At 50.2% G+C, this 17463-nt stretch overlaps 1 protein-coding gene across 2 annotated transcripts; it reads left to right on the top strand.

Moving 5' to 3' along the window:
- Nucleotides 1-2298: 2298 nt before the first annotated feature.
- LOC105483130 (kelch domain containing 7A) lies at nucleotides 2299-7711 on the top strand. 2 transcript variants are annotated; one of them, XM_011743802.3, is made up of 2 exons: nucleotides 2299-4683; nucleotides 5467-7711. In XM_011743802.3, the coding sequence occupies exons 1-2, from the start codon at nucleotides 2453-2455 to the stop codon at nucleotides 5597-5599; spliced, it is 2364 nt and encodes a 787-aa protein (XP_011742104.2). In that variant the 5' UTR covers nucleotides 2299-2452; the 3' UTR covers nucleotides 5600-7711. The 2 variants fall into 2 exon arrangements, with proteins under 2 accessions (XP_011742104.2, XP_011742105.2); XM_011743803.3 differs by lacking the exon at nucleotides 5467-7711 and having other exon boundaries at nucleotides 2299-5160.
- The last annotated feature ends 9752 nt before the right edge of the window (nucleotides 7712-17463 follow it).

Here is a 17463-nt window from a genome sequence, read left to right as displayed (position 1 = left end):
GAGAGGAAGGAAGGAAGGAAGGAAGGAAGGAAGGAAGGCAGGAAGGCAGGAAGGCAGGAAGGCAGGAAGGCAGGAAGGCAGGCAGGCAGGCAGACAGGCAGGCAAGAAGGGAGGGAGGGAGGGAGGGAGGGAGGGAGGGAGGGAGGGAGGGAGGGAGGGAGGGAGGGAGGGAGGAAGGAAAGCTGCATCTCTAACAAGCACCCCTCCTGATCCTTGTGCACATTGCATTGATAGGCACTCTTTTGACCAGGATGGAAAGAAAGGGAATTCAGGGGACCCCTCTTGACAGTCACCAGCGGGACAGGCTGAGGACACCTGACTTCCTAAGAGGTCACATCTGCTGGATGAAGTCAGGTCTGTAAAACTCTGGACTCTGCAAACAAGGCTTTGAGTCCCCATTTACAAGCCCGTTGACATAATCTTGGAGGTCCAGTTACCTCTCCTGTCAAATGGGGATAACAATCATGTCTCTCCCCAAAGCAGCTGTGAGCATGAGATGAGATGAAACGAGCTTCATCCTGAGTGTCCACCCCAATCCACTCAGTGTAAAGACAATCCCTGCTGGCTACTGTCCCAAATCATGCAGAGCCCCACATAGGTTTAGGGTCCACAGCTGAGCCAGCTACAGCCTGTCCTCAAGGACTTGGAATGCAGCAGGAGACCAAATCCTGCACACAATGCACTTTATGATAAGGCAGCTGTGGCCAAGCCTGAAAGAGGAGCATCAGAGAACACGAAACCCAAAGGAAGAAAAGGTGATCTTGGATGGATGGAGGCACCAGGAAAGAAGACCCAGACACAGCCTTTCACCCAACTCTGATGGGACAGAGGGATGTCCACCAGCCTTCCCTGCCATGAAGTCACCCTGAGCCCGGTTTGCTAGGCAGTGATCGGGAGATGAATTTGGAAGAGTAAACCGAAGCTGGTACATCGAGGGTTGTGAACGTCGGCATAGGGAGTCAGGATTGTCTCCTAGAGTCACAGCCTTCAAAGCCAAATTCCTTCCATGTGTGTGCTTCCTGTGGCCCACAGAGTGGTTTTCAGTTTCATTTTTGAATCAGATGCCAACATTTTAAAATTGAGAGTGATGATGTCACTACCAGGATTCTAAGCTTCCCTGAAACAGTGGGAGGATGAGGCAATGCTGTGCCACCTGGCCTGATACCACTGGCTGGGGTGGGGCGGACAGGGGTCCTCACTTGTTCATTTTACCTGCCCAGCCCCCATAGGCAGCAAGAGTTTGAGACCCCTGCACAGGACCTTGGGGACTCTTTGAGGACCTTGATGAGGAAAAAGGTAGAATTAGTTCTGTGCTTTGGAAGGTCCTCTGATGACACTTGATACTAGCGATGTTGGTGCCAATGATAAGAAAGAGGAAGAGGAGGGAGAAGGGGAGAATAGTTCATATTTAGTAAGCTTTCATGATGGGGGGGCTCTGCCCCAGTGTTTATTTCTAGTAGCCCATTTAGTTCTCACCACAACCTGATGAGGTACATATGCTGTCATCCTCCTTTTTCAGATGAAGCAAAGAGTGGTGAGATCTCTTGCCTAAGGTCATATAGTTGGTAAGTAGCAGAGCCAGGTAGTCTGGGTCCAGGACCCACAGCACCGGTGATGGGGGAAGGAAGATGGTGAGGGGGCTCTGGGAGATGCGAGTCTTCCCTCAGTCTTTCACCATAGGAGATTGTCTGGTTTTAAAAGAGAAGATGCGTCCACATCTAACCCTGATCTGAGCACTAATGCAACGTCTTTCCCCACTGTTCTCAGAAAGGCTGTTTTCTCTTAATAAACTTGTCAGGCAGGGAAGGAGGGCAAAGGCACTCAAGGGCTGGGTCAGGTGGCTTGGCTGCATGCCCTGGCTCCAGACTCCACTGCCACGTTCCTGTCCCCTGCTTGGCCAGCATAAAGCTGACCCCACTGCGAGGACCAGCAGACCTCACAAGAATGACCCCATCCACGCCTACTGGGGCTCCACCTGCCCATGAGTCAACACACCCAAGCCTGCGAGCCCAGTGGATTTGCAAAAGAGAAAATAAAGCACACTCGTAAAGAATAACCCACCCCGTGCATTTCCTGGCATCGGGTGACTGTTTGGTTAAGAGCTTCCTCCTTCTTTGTATGCCCATTGGATACTCTTAACATCCCCTAGCTGCTGGCCACAGAGCTGGCTCAGCTGGCCGATCACAAGCTCAGCCCCTGGGCAGGCCCCCCACCCCCGCCACCAGGGAAGCATCAAAGGAGGCCAGCCACTGGCATCTGCCAGCTCTGGGCCCCAGCAGCCACCCTCTGCAGCTCAAAGTCACCTTTGCTCTGACTCCTCTCCTCGGCTGGCCAGCCAAAGCCAGCTCAGAACTCCCTCCCCTCCGCTCGGCAGGACCCATGAACTGGTCCCTACCGGGCAATTATTAATGAGATTCTTGGCATTCCTCAGCCCCAGGTTGGCTGGAGAAGCATGTTCCCCAGAGGAGCAGAGGCCCAGGACTGGCATTTGGACATGCAGCTGACGGGCAAGGTGGTGCTGTCGGCTGCTGCCCTACTCCTGGTGACTGTGGCCTACAGGCTGTACAAGTCAAGGCCTGCCCCAGCCCAGAGGTGGGGTGGGAATGCCCAGGCGGAAGCCAAGGAGGAAGCAGAGGGCTCAGGGCAGCCTGCTGCACAGGAGGCTTCTCCCGGGGCTCTGCAGAGGGGGCCAAGACGCCGGAGGAGCAGCAAGGGGTCTGAAGCACCACAGGGCTGCAGCTGGGAGAATCCAAGAGGCCCCTGTGTCCTGGTCACGGGGGCCACTTCCACAGACAGGAAGCCCCAGAGAAAAGGCTCAGGTGAGGAGCTGGGCGGGCAGGGCTCGGACTCTGAGCAGGTGCCTCCTAGCTGCCGCGGCCAGGAAGCCAGAACAGCTGTTGGCGGTAACCCTGACCCTCCCCATCTCCCCCGCTTGGGCAGTGAACCGCACAGCTCCCCAGCTGGACTCATTGCAGCAGCCGACGGCACCTGTGCCGGTGGTGAGCCTGCTCCATGGCAGGACGGCAAACGCCCTGAGCATCCAGGGCTAGGGCAACTGGAACCTCCCCACTGTCACCACGTGGCTCCCTTGCAAGGCAGCAGAGACATGAACCAGAGCTGGGTCTTCACCCGTGTGATAGGGGTCAGCAGAGAAGAGCCTGGGGCTCTCCAGGCTGCCTCCGATGTTGGCCTGACCCTGCATCAGCAGGAGGGAGCCCCCAACGCCTCCTATACCTTCTCGTCCATAGCCCGGGTCCGAATGGAGGAGAATTTCATACAGAAGGTGGAGGGGGTTGAGCCCAGGCTCAAAGGCAAGGTGTACGATTACTACGTGGAATCTACGTCTCAGGCCATCTTCCAGGGCAGGCTGGCTCCCAGGACAGCAGCCCTGACTGAGGTTCCATCTCCTAGGACACCGCCAGGGTCCCTGGGAACAGGGGCAGCCTCGGGAGGCCAAGCCGGTGACACAAAGGGTGCAGCCGAAAGAGCCGCCTCCCCACATTCAGGGCCGTCGCCCTCCAACCGAGGTTTTAGCCGGAAGGAGAGCCTCCTGCAGATAGCGGAGAACCCAGAGTTGCAGCTGCAGCCAGATGGCTACCGGCTCCCCGCTCCACCCTGCCCAGACCCGGGCGCCCTGCCGGACTCAGACAGAAGCAGCCGGGAGCCCCATGTGCACCTGGTGGCCGGGACTAATTTCTTCCATGTACCGCTCACCCCTGCTTCAGCCCCACAGGTCCGCCTGGATCTGGGCAATTGCTATGAGGTGCTGACCTTGGCCAAGAGGCACAACCTGGAGTCCCTGAAAGAGGCGGCCTACAAGGTGATGAGCGAAAACTACCTCCAGGTGCTGCGCAGCCCGGACATCTACGGGTGCCTGAGCGGGGCAGAGCGCGAGCTGATCTTGCAGCGCCGGCTCCAGGGCCGCCAGTACCTGGTGGTGGCTGACGTGTGCCCCAAGGAAGACTCGGGCGGCCTCTGTTGCTATGACGATGAGCAGGATGTCTGGCGCCCGCTGGCTCGCCTGCCCCCCGAGGCCGTGTCCCGGGGCTGTGCCATCTGCAGTCTTTTCAATTATCTCTTCGTGGTGTCCGGCTGCCAGGGCCCCGGGCACCAGCCCTCCAGCCGCGTCTTCTGCTACAACCCTCTTACGGGGATCTGGAGCGAGGTGTGCCCGCTGAACCAGGCCCGGCCGCACTGCCGGCTGGTGGCCCTGGACGGGCACCTGTACGCCATCGGCGGAGAGTGTCTGAACTCGGTGGAGCGTTATGACCCCCGCCTGGACCGCTGGGACTTTGTCCCGCCGCTCCCCAGTGACACGTTCGCCCTGGCGCACACGGCCACGGCGTGTGCCAAGGAGATCTTCGTCACCGGCGGCTCGCTGCGGTTCCTGCTGCTCCGCTTCTCGGCGCAGGAGCAGCGATGGTGGGCCTGCCCCACCGGGGGCAGCAAGGACCGCACGGCCGAGATGGTGGCGGTCAATGGCTTTCTCTACCGCTTTGACCTCAACCGCAGCTTGGGTATCGCCGTGTACCGCTGCAGCGCCAGCACCCGGCTCTGGTACGAGTGTGCCACGTACCGGACGCCTTACCCGGATGCCTTCCAGTGCACGGTGGTGGACAACCTCATCTACTGCGTGGGACGCCGGAGCACCCTCTGCTTCCTAGCAGACTCTGTCTCACCCAGGTTTGTGCCCAAGGAGCTACAGAGCTTCCCGGCCCCGCAGGGCACCCTCCTGCCCACTGTCCTGACCTTGCCCACCCCCGATTTGCCTCAGACCAGGGTCTAGCAGTCCCTCAACTGAGCTCCTCATGCAAAGCTGGGGGCCACAGGGCTCCACCGCCAGCCATCTCTGTAGGCCATTTCTAGGCAATCACCAGGCAACCCAGGAATGTGGCCATCAAGAGGTGAATTCCAGTCCTTTCTCCTCCCCTGGCTGGGGAGAGAGGGATGGATCTCAGATGAGTCTTACCCTTCCTGGGCTGCAGAGGCCCCACTGCAGAAAAGAGGACCAGGAGCTTGTGTTTCAAGGCAGAAGGCATTCATGTCTTCAGGGATGACCACCCTCGCTTCAACTCTGAATTCTTGGGGGGATACACCAGGACCCCACCAAAGCGTAGGGGGCATAGCCTTATTGCAATCACAATTCTAGGAGCCAGTTGACCCCAGCAGCCCCTCCCTGGTTGCCCTGGAGAGGGGTTGGCTCTCTGAGTCATCAGTGCCTGTTGGTAAACATCAGCCACTGGGCCCCACCTCCACAGTTCCCAGAAGCACAGGGACACACAGGTGGGAAAGATGGAGGCAGGTGACTTGGACAGGACTAGGAAGGAGCCCAGGGAGCCCCAGGGAGCCTGGCCAGAGGGAGTGGTGGTTTGAAAAGTAGAACAGCTGAAGCTGGGGCCAGCCTAGGAGATTCTTGCTTGCCAGAAAATGTACCAAAGCCCATCTTCCTTTTCTCCTTATTGGAAGAAAGAGAAGCACCCATTGTACCAAGCTATCTTCTGGTGAAGGTCTGCTAAGGATACACGGAGGTCTCAGCAAAGGGAAGAAACTATGTGATCCCAGCGCCACCCTGCTCCTCGGCCCTGCCCATGTTAACTGACCGTTACACTCATTCCCAGATCTGTAGCCATCTTCCAGTCTGGAAGCTGGGGCAGCCACCACCAGTCAGCACTTCAGAGTGACAGCATAATTGCCCTCCTTGTGCCAGGTGCGGTCACCTGGTTTGCCTCATTCACATTTTCAGGTCCATGACCAAGTCGAGGAACTAGAAGATTCTAGTGAAGCATCCAGAGACTGGATCTCCTTTCACATCGGGTTTGATAAACTCTGAATGAAGGAGACCCCCAGCCTCAGGAAGGCACCTGTCCTTCCAGGAGGGAAGGGAGAGAGCCTGACCCAGTGTATTGCCACAGCCCTTTTTCCACCTCTGAGGGAGACAGTGAAAGATGGGAAGGCAGTGATGCTTTTGGTCCCAGCCAGAAGCCAGGGGAGATGGGAGGTACACCAGAGCAGAGCCTGACAAGGAAGAAAATAAGGATGCTTTGGACCTCAGTGTCCTTGTCTTGAAAATGAGAAGGACAATTCATGTCCCTATCTGCCCTGGGGATAAATGAGAGCCCCCAAGAGAAAGCTCCTCCCAGTTTCCCAGGTGTTGCCAACTAGAGCCTGTGTCCACTGATGCTGTTGGGGTCCAGGCCGTGGGTCTTGTTGGAAGAAGCAGGACTGGAACAAAAGATGAAAAAGAGGTTGGCATGGACATAAGAGGAGAGCTTGCACTGGACCACCAAAGGCCACCATCCCTAGTCTGGGCTCGGGCGCCAGGCTCTGCCAATGGCAGCTCAGAGGCCACAGGGTGCCATTGCCCATGCCCCTGCCCCACTTCCCTGGCCTGGGCCTTGAAAGATGAAGCAGCTGAGTTTATTCCTAAATCAGAGACCAGGAAGGGAAAGTCAGCTGGGGCCATGGCTGCCTTCTGGGGAGAGTGACCCCCGTCCACAGGCAAAGTCACATTCAAGCTCAGTGTCAACACTAGCCATGAACCTCCAAGGGACCTGTGGGCTGGGGGAGAATGGCTTCAGTGACAAGACTCAAAGGAGGCACTAGCATTGTGCTGCTGGACTGGGGGAAGGACTTGCTTGAGAGGAGAACCCTACATAGGAGCTGGGGGAAGGTGGACCCAGATCTAACCTTCAACCCCTAGTGAAGGGCCAGGCAGAGGACGAGGCAACACCCAAGCTAGGTAAAGTTCTGGAAAGGTTCCAAGCCCAGGAGGAACAAGGACCACTCTGGAAAAACATTCCGAAGCCCATTGCATACCTGTGTTAGAGACTAGGGGAGTGATTGCAGGGATAAGACGGACAAATGTGTTCCAGGCCCCAACCCATGGTGGGTGTGGTCTTCGTAATGAGAGGGGGAGCTGAGATTTGGGCCTGGGCTGGGAAGAGAAGTACACAGTCCATCTGATCCACCTCTCTTTTGGTTCCATTGGCAAAATCATTCATCAGTCATCATATCTTCTCCTGGCAAGCCCTCACAATGGCTTCATAAGTGTTGCAACACAGTGTCCCAGGCTGTCACTACCTGTGGATTACAGCGGATGTGCTGGCCTGGGGCTGTAGAGCTGGGCTTCAGGAAGAATGTGGTCGGGGCCATCAGGGTGGAACAAGGTAGCTCAAGACCTTGGAAAGACGCCCTGAGGGCACAATGGTCCTTGCAGTTTAAGACGACACTTTAAAAATAAATTCTCTCCTAATGATGGCTTGAGTCCTGCCACTCAATGGGAGCATCAGCAGAACCTGTAGCATCTTATTTGGACTTGACATTCTCTATTGTAATTTTGTTCCTGTTTATTTTTAAGTTTTCTTTTTGTTTCACTGGAAAGGAAAGATGATGCTCAGTTTTAAACATTAAAAGTATACAAGTTGCTTTGTTACAATAAAACTAAATATGTACACACACCAAAAAAAAAAAATGGTCAGGATATGTTCTTTCACTCCTGAAATAAACATTTACAGAATATTTGGGCTGGGCAGTGTTCTAGGTGCTGGAGATGCAGCAGATCCCTGCCTTAATGGAGCTCACATTCTAGCAAAGGAAAATGGACACTTTTAAAAAGAAATACATTGAACCTAGTACCTAGGCTGCATATACACTAAGGAGAAAACCAAGGCAGGGACATGGGATGATGAGTGCCGGAGGAAAGGGGTTGCTCTTTTAAATCATGTAATCAGGCCTCCCTGATAGGATGACATTTGAACAGGGACCTGAATGGAAATCTGGGAGATGCATAGACCAGGACTGGCTCTGGGAACCAGAACGGTGGCCTTGCTGCCAGAAGGACTTTGTTGTGCCCACCAGGGAGAGCACGGCTGCTTCCAAGGAGCACCATCTTGGGATAGGAAGAAGGACAGGGGCCCAGCTATTCTGGTTTAGCCTTTGGTGTAAGGGAAAAAATCTCAATTACACCTACATTTACAACATATAGGAGCGAGAGCCAGCGTCCTTACCAAAATGTTGCAGACCCTATACTCAGGTGTGCAGCTGAGATGACTTCATGGGGCCAGAGTCTCAGATTTCTACTTGACTTTACTTAATAACCTGGGGTCTGTTGGCCTCCTGCCCTTAGCCTCAGAGTGACATCTGTGTCACTCGGCTTCTTGCTTTTCCAATAGGAATTCTTTCTTCTTCAGAAAAACAAACAAAAAAAAATTAAATTTGGGTCGCTTTCCACTTTAAACCAACCATGCCCATTACAGAAAAAAAAAATAGAGAAAGGTATTAAAAATCTCCCTAATTTTGCCACTCAAAGATACCCCCTACTGTGCCATGTGTCCCTCTGGTCTTTTTCTTCTGTGCCAAGTTTTTGTTTGGCTTGATTTTTGCCTAGGTGTGATTATGCTAAATATACAATTCAGTTTCTTCCTTTTTTCACTTAGCATTTTATAATAAGCATTTTCCCATGTTATTACAAATCCTGGGTAAACATCATTTCAATAGTTGCACAATATTCCATGGAGTGAACGTACCAAGGTTTATTTAAACATCTCCCCTCCTGTTGAGCCTGTCTGTAGATTTTTGTTTTCTGTTGGGTTCTCTTTCTATCATAAATAAAATGTCCTTTGTTTTCTTATTCCTCCCTATCTGGGGCCTTCATCAATATGTACAAGAGAATGCCAGTCTAGGTCCCATTTGCAATAGTAGAGTTGTTGAAACAACCATAGAAGCCACAGCATTTGCCTAGGGCTGGGGTCTGTCCCCTCTGTGACTATAGGACAGAGCTGTCCTTGCAAGCGCACGGGGAAAGAGGCAAGGCTGGCTGGAGGGGCCATCCAGCGGCACCACGTTCACTGGGCCTCTGCTCTCCACTGCATGCTTTTATATGCATCTCGTCAGTGATCCTCACAACAACCCTATTTTACGGGTGAGAAAGCTGAGGCTCAAAGAGTTTAACGAAATTTGCCTTCATGGCAAAATCCAAAGACCTTCTCTTTTCGTTAAAAGTGCTTGAATCCAAGGCCAGGCAGAGTGGCTTATGTCTGTAAACCCAACACTTTGGGAATCGAGGTAGGAGCATCACTTGAGGTCAGGAGTTCAAGACCAGCCTGACCAATATGGTGAAACCCCGTCTCTACTAAAAATACAAAAATTAGTTGGGCATGGTGGTACACACCTATAATCCCAGCTACTCAAGAGACTGAGGCAAGAGAATCACTTGAACCCGGGAGGTGGAGGTTGTAGTGAACCAAGGTCGAGCTACTGCACTCCAGCTTGGGTGACAAAGTGAGACTCTGTCTAAAAAAAAAAAAAAAAAAAAAAAAGTGCTTGAATCCAGCCTTACTGCCTTGCATGCTATACTCTCTCCACTCCCCTGAGGCAGTGGAGGCCAGGACCCAGCATCAGGCTTGCCTCCAACCCTGTCTCCACCCACACCAATCAACTGTGCTCCATCTTTGAACTTTGAACTTGAAGGACATTTTCTTAAATTCTCTGATCCTCAATACCTGCATCTGTAAAATGGGTTTGCCATGCCAGCCTCAAGACGATACTGTGAGAACTAACAAAATAATACAGGGAAAGCTCCCGGCCCAGGAACTGCTCTAAAGTACATCTTGTACTACTTGCAGTCCATGCCTGTAATCCCAGCACTTTAGGAGGCCCAGGTAGGAGGATTGCTTGAGCCCAGGAGTTGAAGACCAGCCCGGGCAATGTGGCAAAATCCCATCTCTACAAAAGATACAAAAATTAGCCAGGCGTGATGGTGTGTGTCTGTGGTCCCAACTTCTTGGGAGGCTGAAGTGGGAGGATCACTTGAGCCTGGGAAGCAGAGGTTGCCTTGAGCTGAGATCATGCCACTGCACTCGAGCCTGGGTGGCAGAGTGAGACCCTGTCTCAAAAAATATATAAAAATAAAAGTAAAATAAAACTAAACATTTGTTAAAGTAGGTCTTGGAAGAACAGTCGTCTCCTGCAGCGGGGCTGCCCTAAGCCGGCTCAGAGGAGGTTTTCTTTTACCTCCACCACCAGCTCCTGCTCTCTTTTGTCCTGGCCCTGGAGGAGGAAGGTGGAGAATTAAGCTGCAGCAGCCTCTTCGTGTCTCAGAAGGTCTGGGGCAGGGGATGCTTAACAGAAAAGTTACTCATATTTTAGACCATCCAGGTTTTGAGACTGTGAGCCACTCCTCTGCTCTTCCAGGGTAGTTCAGGATTGACTGACTGGCTGATTTGAGTTTCCTCAGGCTGAAAGCATTAAGCAATTTCCAGGGGGTGTCAGTCGGGGCTACAGAGCTTCAGAAGCTGCTCAGAGGCCCCTGGGAACCCTGAGAAGGTGCGAAATGGAGGGGGCTCCCTTCTTTCACAGATTGGGAGGAATCACCACTTGGGGGAACTGGGAGTATGCTGGGCTGTGTCTGAGCTGCAAATACTTAAAGGCCACAGAGATAGGCAGCCAGCACTTCCCATCTTTGTAATCCTTACTGGAAAGGGTCTTGTGGCCCTAAGGTGCCTTTTAGATCCCCCTGAAGCTGTGGCTTCAGCCAGGAGCAGCCCCTTGGCTGAGGCAGAAGGTGGAGGATGAAACATAAAGGGAGGCGGTACCTTTAGGGAGCGAGAAGAAAGGATAGCCTGGAGGAAAGTCTCCACAAACAGCTCTGAGCCTAGAGTTTTTTGAAAAGTGAGATGTGAGTCAAAAAAACTGAAAATGAAAAAGCGATCAAATTTGCGTTGCCTTTTTGTGTGCAGGGAGGAGACGTAAATTTTATACCATAATAAACAGAGTCCCTCTCACCAGGCTCTGTGCAAATACTTTACTGTCATTCCCTCACTCTTCCCTCACTACATCACTGTCTGATAGAGCGATTATCTTCCTGACTAGAGGAGGAAATAGAGACGGGACCCTGCACAAAAATTAATACCAATTGATTTAATGATTATTAGTAATTAAAACACCTACCTTTTTATTGCTTAAAAAAGCTGGAAGAGAGGCATGTAATCACTGTCAATACATTTATAAAACACTCACAAGGCTAATAGGAGCTTTACTTATATCGTCTCAAGCCAATTTCTCCCTTTCCCATCAATTTCTCTACGTCTTGAATCTGGTCATGACTTGCTTTGGCCGCCATGGGGCAGTAACAAATTTGACATAAGCAGAGGCTTGAAAATTGCTAGGGCATTGGATGTGCTATCTCATGGCTCTTAGAAATCACAAGACTGCAGCCAGGTGAACAAGCCCAGCCTAGGCTGTAGGATGATGAGAGACCCATGGACCAGTTACCCCAGTTACTCCAGTCAACAGCTAGCCAAATCCCCAACCAGTGAGTGAGGCCACTGACCACCAACTGACCAACCACAGATACCTGAAAGAACCCAACCAAGCCTGGCAGAAGAACCACTTGGCTGAACCCAGCCCCAGTTGCCAATCCACAGGCTCATGAGAGAAATAGATAGCTGTGGTTTTAAGCCAGTCAATTTTGGAATGGTTTGCAACACCACAATAGGTAAGTGACACAACAATCCTGTGATATATTACCACTTTGCAGTTGAGGAAACTAGAGTTCAAGAAAGCGAAATCTCATTTGCAGGATCCTACGCCTATAAGACGGAAGAGCTGGGAGACCCACCCTACCCCCCCACCACCCAGATCTGCCTGACTCCAAATCCTCGGTTCTTCCTTATTCAGCCATAGGGCCCTGGCTCTGGTCTAGCCAGACTAGGGCACTGGGGACCCTCTGGGTGCCTGCCTGGCCATGGGGCTTTGTGCTAGCCCTCAGCTAGGTCTTTTCCATGACCCAGGAACCAGTGTCTGCAGGGGGAAAGCTCTGAGCCACCTCAGAGGAGGATCTTTACAAAAAGATCAAGAGATCAGCTCCTTAAAAAACAATCACTGACACCTATTGAGCACAGCCACTCTATCAGCCAACTATCTTGGGACAGAGCACCTGCACTCTGCCCCCAAGAGCCTCCCCGCTGCTGAAAGGTGCTCTGCTGCCATTACCTGGGGATTGTTGCTACCTAGAGGATCCCTGAACCAATTACTGATAGGAGTTGGTGTGTAAATACCCCAGCTCCCTCAACCCTGGGGTAAGATAACTCCTAGGTTCATGTTCTGCACTGTCTCCCAGATTTCCTAGTGGGACTGAGCCTCATTTTCCACTGGCAGTACCTACCTTGATAATATCCCTTTAATAACGTCACTCCAGTCTTCCTGGCTGGTGCTCCTACCTACTCCTCCTCCCTTTATGAGACCATAGAGGAGCTGCACCCATCTTTCCCCTCCAACCTGCCCCCCTCTATTTCTTGAGGGCTTCACACCACAGACAGCCCTACACTGGCACCAACAATCGTCCACTAGCTCCTGGACGATTCCAAGCAGCATTCAGATGGGCTCTGGCATCTTTTATCTTAAAAGAAAAGCCACTTCCACATGACTTGCTTGGTAGTACAATAAATAAAAACCATGAATATACTTTAGAAGGTTAAAACCACCATACAGATATAATGTATCTTATTTGCAATGAGTGCCAAAGTGATGTGGTTTCTTTGTGTTCTTGAAAACAGTTTATCCTCTAAAGACTTTTGGTTCTTTCTCCTGCAATCATGTTTATACGATCACATTCAGCAATCTTCACTTTGTAGATAAAATGAGGGTCAGCTTTAACCTGGCCTCAATTTGAATCAGAATACATTCTGAGCAAATTCTTTTAAAAACAAAACAAAAACTCCTGTTATAGAATCAGATTTGAGGGAGCCAGTATCGGGCACCACCCACACCCTGAGGTCAAGTGTTTAGCTTCTTCAATTGTACCCAGAAACATTTAAACCCATATCCGGTACCTTTTGACCACTTGCTTTCAGTTCCTAAATTTGGTCTCTCTCCCCTGGTTGATGCAGTGGGGTGGATGGTGGAAGATGGTGACAAATTAGGACAATATCAACCTCAAAAATCCCAGGCAAGTAATGTCTTTAGTACAAATTGTCTTTTTAAAAAAGCATATTTTTTATTGTGGTATAATATATATAACACAAAACATGCCATTGTAACCACTTTCAAAGCATGCCATTCAGTGGCATTAAGTGCATTCACAACAGTGCATCTATTTGTGTTATATGTGATTATAAAAGATACACAAACATTTATTGTAGAATATGCAGTTGGAAAAATCTAGAGAAGCCCAAGAAGACAGTAGAAATCACTTCCTCTCAGAAATAATTTGTTATTGTTTGGACTTCTTTATTTCCAGTTTATTACTCATATTTTTAAAAATAAAAAATGGGATCTTATACATCACATAAAATTTACTATTTTGCCATTTTTAAGTGTACACTTCAGTGGCAAGAAGGACTTCCACGTGATCATGCAACCACTGTCATTATCCATCTCCTTTTTCATCATCCCAGGCTGAAACTCTGCACACATTAAAGGATACCCCTCTGTCCCCCGCTCCCTCCTTAAGTAAAAGTTGTCTTTAACTTTGCAAAGCATCCTTCACGAGGATGAGGAAGTTCTTTGCTCAGTCAGCACAGAAAATTGGAAATGTGCCTTAAGCACAAAGACAGACTTGCTTTCATTCATTCTGGAAAGTTCCGCAAACAACACAGCACCCAGCTCAGTGGGATGCTCCGGGGCAAGAGAGTCCTCCCTCTCCAGAGGACATGATGGATAGCTTTCTTCTCTAAGTCACCAGCGCTCCCTCCTCATTGCCATGGGGAAAGACAAAAGGAAAATCACCCTTTCTGTTCTGTTCTCCAGGTACTCCCTCCATCCTCTCGCTACATGAATTACTTTTGGTGCTGTGACAAAAATATAGATTGAAAATGATAGAGGTATAAAATATGGGGATGACTGGCCGGGCGCGGTGGCTCATGCCTGTAATCCCAGCACTTTGGGAGGCTGAGGTGGGTGGATCACGAGGTCAGGAAATCGAGACCATCCTGGCTAACATGGTAAAACCCTGTCTCTACTAAAAATATTAAAAAAAAATTAGCCGGGCTTGGTGGCAGGTATCTGTAGTCCCAGCTGCTCGGGAGGCTGAGGCGGGAGCATGGCATAAACCCGGGAGGTGGAGCTTGCAGTGAGCCGAGATCGCGCCACTACACTCCAGCCTGGGTGACAGAGCAAGACTCTGTCTCAAAAAAAAAAAAAAAATATGGGGATGACTTTGTTTCATTGTGGGTCCTAATTATACAATGACAGGCACTTTGGGGTACCTAGAACTGAGTAGCTGTGATCACGGAGTAAGAATCGCTTGAAGGTTGTTTGACACCCAGGACAGGGACTGTACTTAAGAAGCAGCAAGTTGCTGTTAACCACAGGGATGAATGGGAGTATGGAGGATTGGAAGACCAAGGCTTGGATGCAAGGTGGGCATCAGGGAAGGTTTCCAAAGGCAGCAAGGTCCACAAAGGGAGTGACAAGGCTAGCACATCTGCCTGTCAAATTAACTGGCATGGGTTCCACCCTTCATCCATCAGATGTTCATTAAACCGGTACTACTTGCAAGGTGCCAGGGGAACTGTTGTGGATGGCTGAGCCCATTGTGCTAGGGAATGCTGAAAAATAAACAGGTGAACAATTACAGAAAATGATGGGAGATTGGCACAGATTCAGTTCAGGAATCAAATGTAATGCTAGGGTGGAGAGTGACAGCAGGGGCACACTTAAGATAGTTCTCAAGGTGTCTTCCCCAAACAGGTGGCATATCAGCTGGGATGTGAACAGTGAGGAGGGCTTGGCCAAGAGGGATGAAGTGTGGGGTGGGGTAAAGGGAGGGAGGGAAGATGAGAGACAGAGAGATGCATAAGAGGAAGAGCACTCTAAGGGAGGGAACACCAAGAGCAAAGGCCCTGTGTCCTAGCCCAAGTGAAGGCCAATGTGGCCAGAGAGAGGATAGGAGACCAGGTTATACAGGTGTTGTCAGCCAAGATAAGAAGGACGAATTTTATTCCTAGTCCACTGAGAAGCCTTCAACACATTTTGTTTACTTAATTTTTACAATAAATATCATATTTTGCAATAGTTTTAAATGTACAGGAAAGTTTCAAGGATAATACATCCCACATACCTGACACCCAGTTTCCCCTGTTGCAGGGGTCCTCAACCCCTATTAGAGTTCTGGTACTGCTTCATGGCCTGTTAGGAACCGGACCACACAGCAAGAGGTAAGCAGTGGGTGAGTGAGCATTACTTCCTGAGCTCTGCCTCTTGTCAGATCAGCAGCAGCACTGGATTCTCACAGGAACGTGAACCCTATCGTGAACTGTGCATTGGAGGGATCTGAGTTGCATGCTCCTTATGGGAATCTAATGCCTGGTAATCTGAGGTGAAACAGTTTTATCCTGAAACCATCCCCTGCCACCCCAGTTCACGGAAAAATTGTCTTCCACGAAACCGGTCCCTGGTGCCAAAAAGGTTGGGGACCGCTGCCCTATTGTTAGCATGTTACATTAACATGGTTCATTTGTCACAGCTAAGAAGCCAGCATTGACACATTACGATTAACTAAGGTCCATACTTGATTCAGATTTGCCTTTTATCTGATGTCCTCTGTGCTCCAGTGTTCCATCCAAGACACTGCATTACTTTTAGTTGTCACGTCTTCTTAGGCTTTTCTTGGTAGTGATGGTTTTGATACAGGGCAGACAAACCCCAAAATTGGGGCTTATCCTGGTAGGGTTCTTGGCTCCACCCAGGAAAGAATTCAAGGGCAAACCGACAGTGATAAACAGCAACTTTAATTGAAGCAGCAGTGCACAGAAGCAGCAGAGGGAATGCTCTTTGCAGAGCAGGGCTACCTCATAGGCAGTGCACCCACAGTAGCAGCTCAGAAGCAGTTCTGTGCTCATATTTATACCCACTTTTAATTATTTGCAAATTATGGGGTGGTTTGGCAGGGCACAGTGGCTCATGCCTATAATCCCAGCTGAGGTGAGTGGATTACTTGAGGTCAGGAGTTCCAGACCAGCCTGGACAACATGGCAAAACCCCATCTCTACTAAAAATACAAAAATTAGCTGGGCATGCCTGTAATCCCAGCTACTGGGAGGCTGAGATGGGAGGATAGCTTGAACCCAGGAGGCAGAGGTTGCAGTGAGCCAAGATCACGCCATTGCACTCCAGCCTGGGCGATAGAACAAGACTCCACCTCAAAAAAGAAAATGGGGGCTGGGCACAGTGGCTCACACCTGTAATCCCAGCACTTTGGGGAGCCAAGGTGGGCAGATCACGAGGTCAGGAGATCGAGACCATCCTGGCTAATGCAGTGAAACCCCATCTCTACTAAAAAAATACAAAAACTTAGCTGGGCCTGGTGGCGGGCACCTGTAGTCCCAGCTGCTTGGGAGGCTGAGGCAGGAGAATGGTGTGAACCCAGGAGGCGGAGCTTGCAGTGAGCTGAGATCGTGCCACTGCACTCCAGCCTGGGCGACAGAGCAAGACTCCGTCTCAAAAAGAAGAAAAGAAAAGAAAAGAAAATGGGGTGGTTTATGCAGACGTTTCAAGGAAAAGGGTGGCAACTTCCAGGTTGTGAGGTTGTTGTCATGGAAATGGGGGCAGGGATTGCCATAACCATGGTAGACTGACAAGGCACACTGATGGGCATGTCTTACAGAAAGCTGCTTCCACCCTGACCTGTTTTAGCTAGTCCTCAATTTAGTCCAGTGTCCAGGCCCCACCTCTAGAGTTAAATCTCATTTCCTACCTCAGTTTTTCAGAGCTTCCTAGGTTTTGGTGTTCTTGACAGTTTCAGGACTACTGGTCAAGTGTTTTGTAGACTGTCTTTTCAATGTGGTTTTGGCTGATTTTTTCTCATGGAGTTGTGGGCTTCTTAACTGGGTTTATGGGTTTTAGGAGGAAAACCACAGAGGTAAAGTGCCCTTCTCCTCATATGATATTAAGAGTGCCTGCTACTAACACAACTTATTACTGTTGATGTGGACCTTGATCTCCTGGCTGAAGTGGTGTTTGTCACATTTCTCTGCTGTAAAGCTATTCTTTTTTTTCCCTTTCCATACTCTACCCTAGAGAAGGAAGTCACTGTTTACAGCCCACAACTTACGGGGTGGAGTGTCATCTGCCTCCTTGATGCAGGGAGTATCTACATAAATCATTTGTAACTCTTCTGTGTGGCAGATTCATCTATCCTTCATTATTTATTTACTTATTCAATCATCTATTTATATCAGTACAGACTCATAGATATTTCCTTTATACTTTGAGTTGTAGTGCAATACTACCTTGTGTATTTCCTTAATCAGATTATCCCAGTTTGGGCCATGAGGAGCTCTTTCAGTTGACACCTCTGTCCTTTTGGTACACCCTCACTGATGTCTTTTTAGTATTGTCTTACTGTCTGACGGTACAAGATGTTCCAAACTAATCTTGTGTATTTCCTACCCAGTCTTAGAACCAGACATTTCTCCAGGGAGCAGTGGTTTGTTCTAGAGAAGGATATTGAAAACCAAACTCTGG

The sequence above is a fragment of the Macaca nemestrina genome, chromosome 1, assembly GCF_043159975.1.
Source record: "Macaca nemestrina isolate mMacNem1 chromosome 1, mMacNem.hap1, whole genome shotgun sequence".
In the NCBI taxonomy this organism is placed as follows: Eukaryota; Metazoa; Chordata; class Mammalia; order Primates; family Cercopithecidae; genus Macaca; species Macaca nemestrina.
Note: the sequence above shows the minus strand (reverse complement) of the source record. Positions and strands in the feature narration are given on the sequence as shown.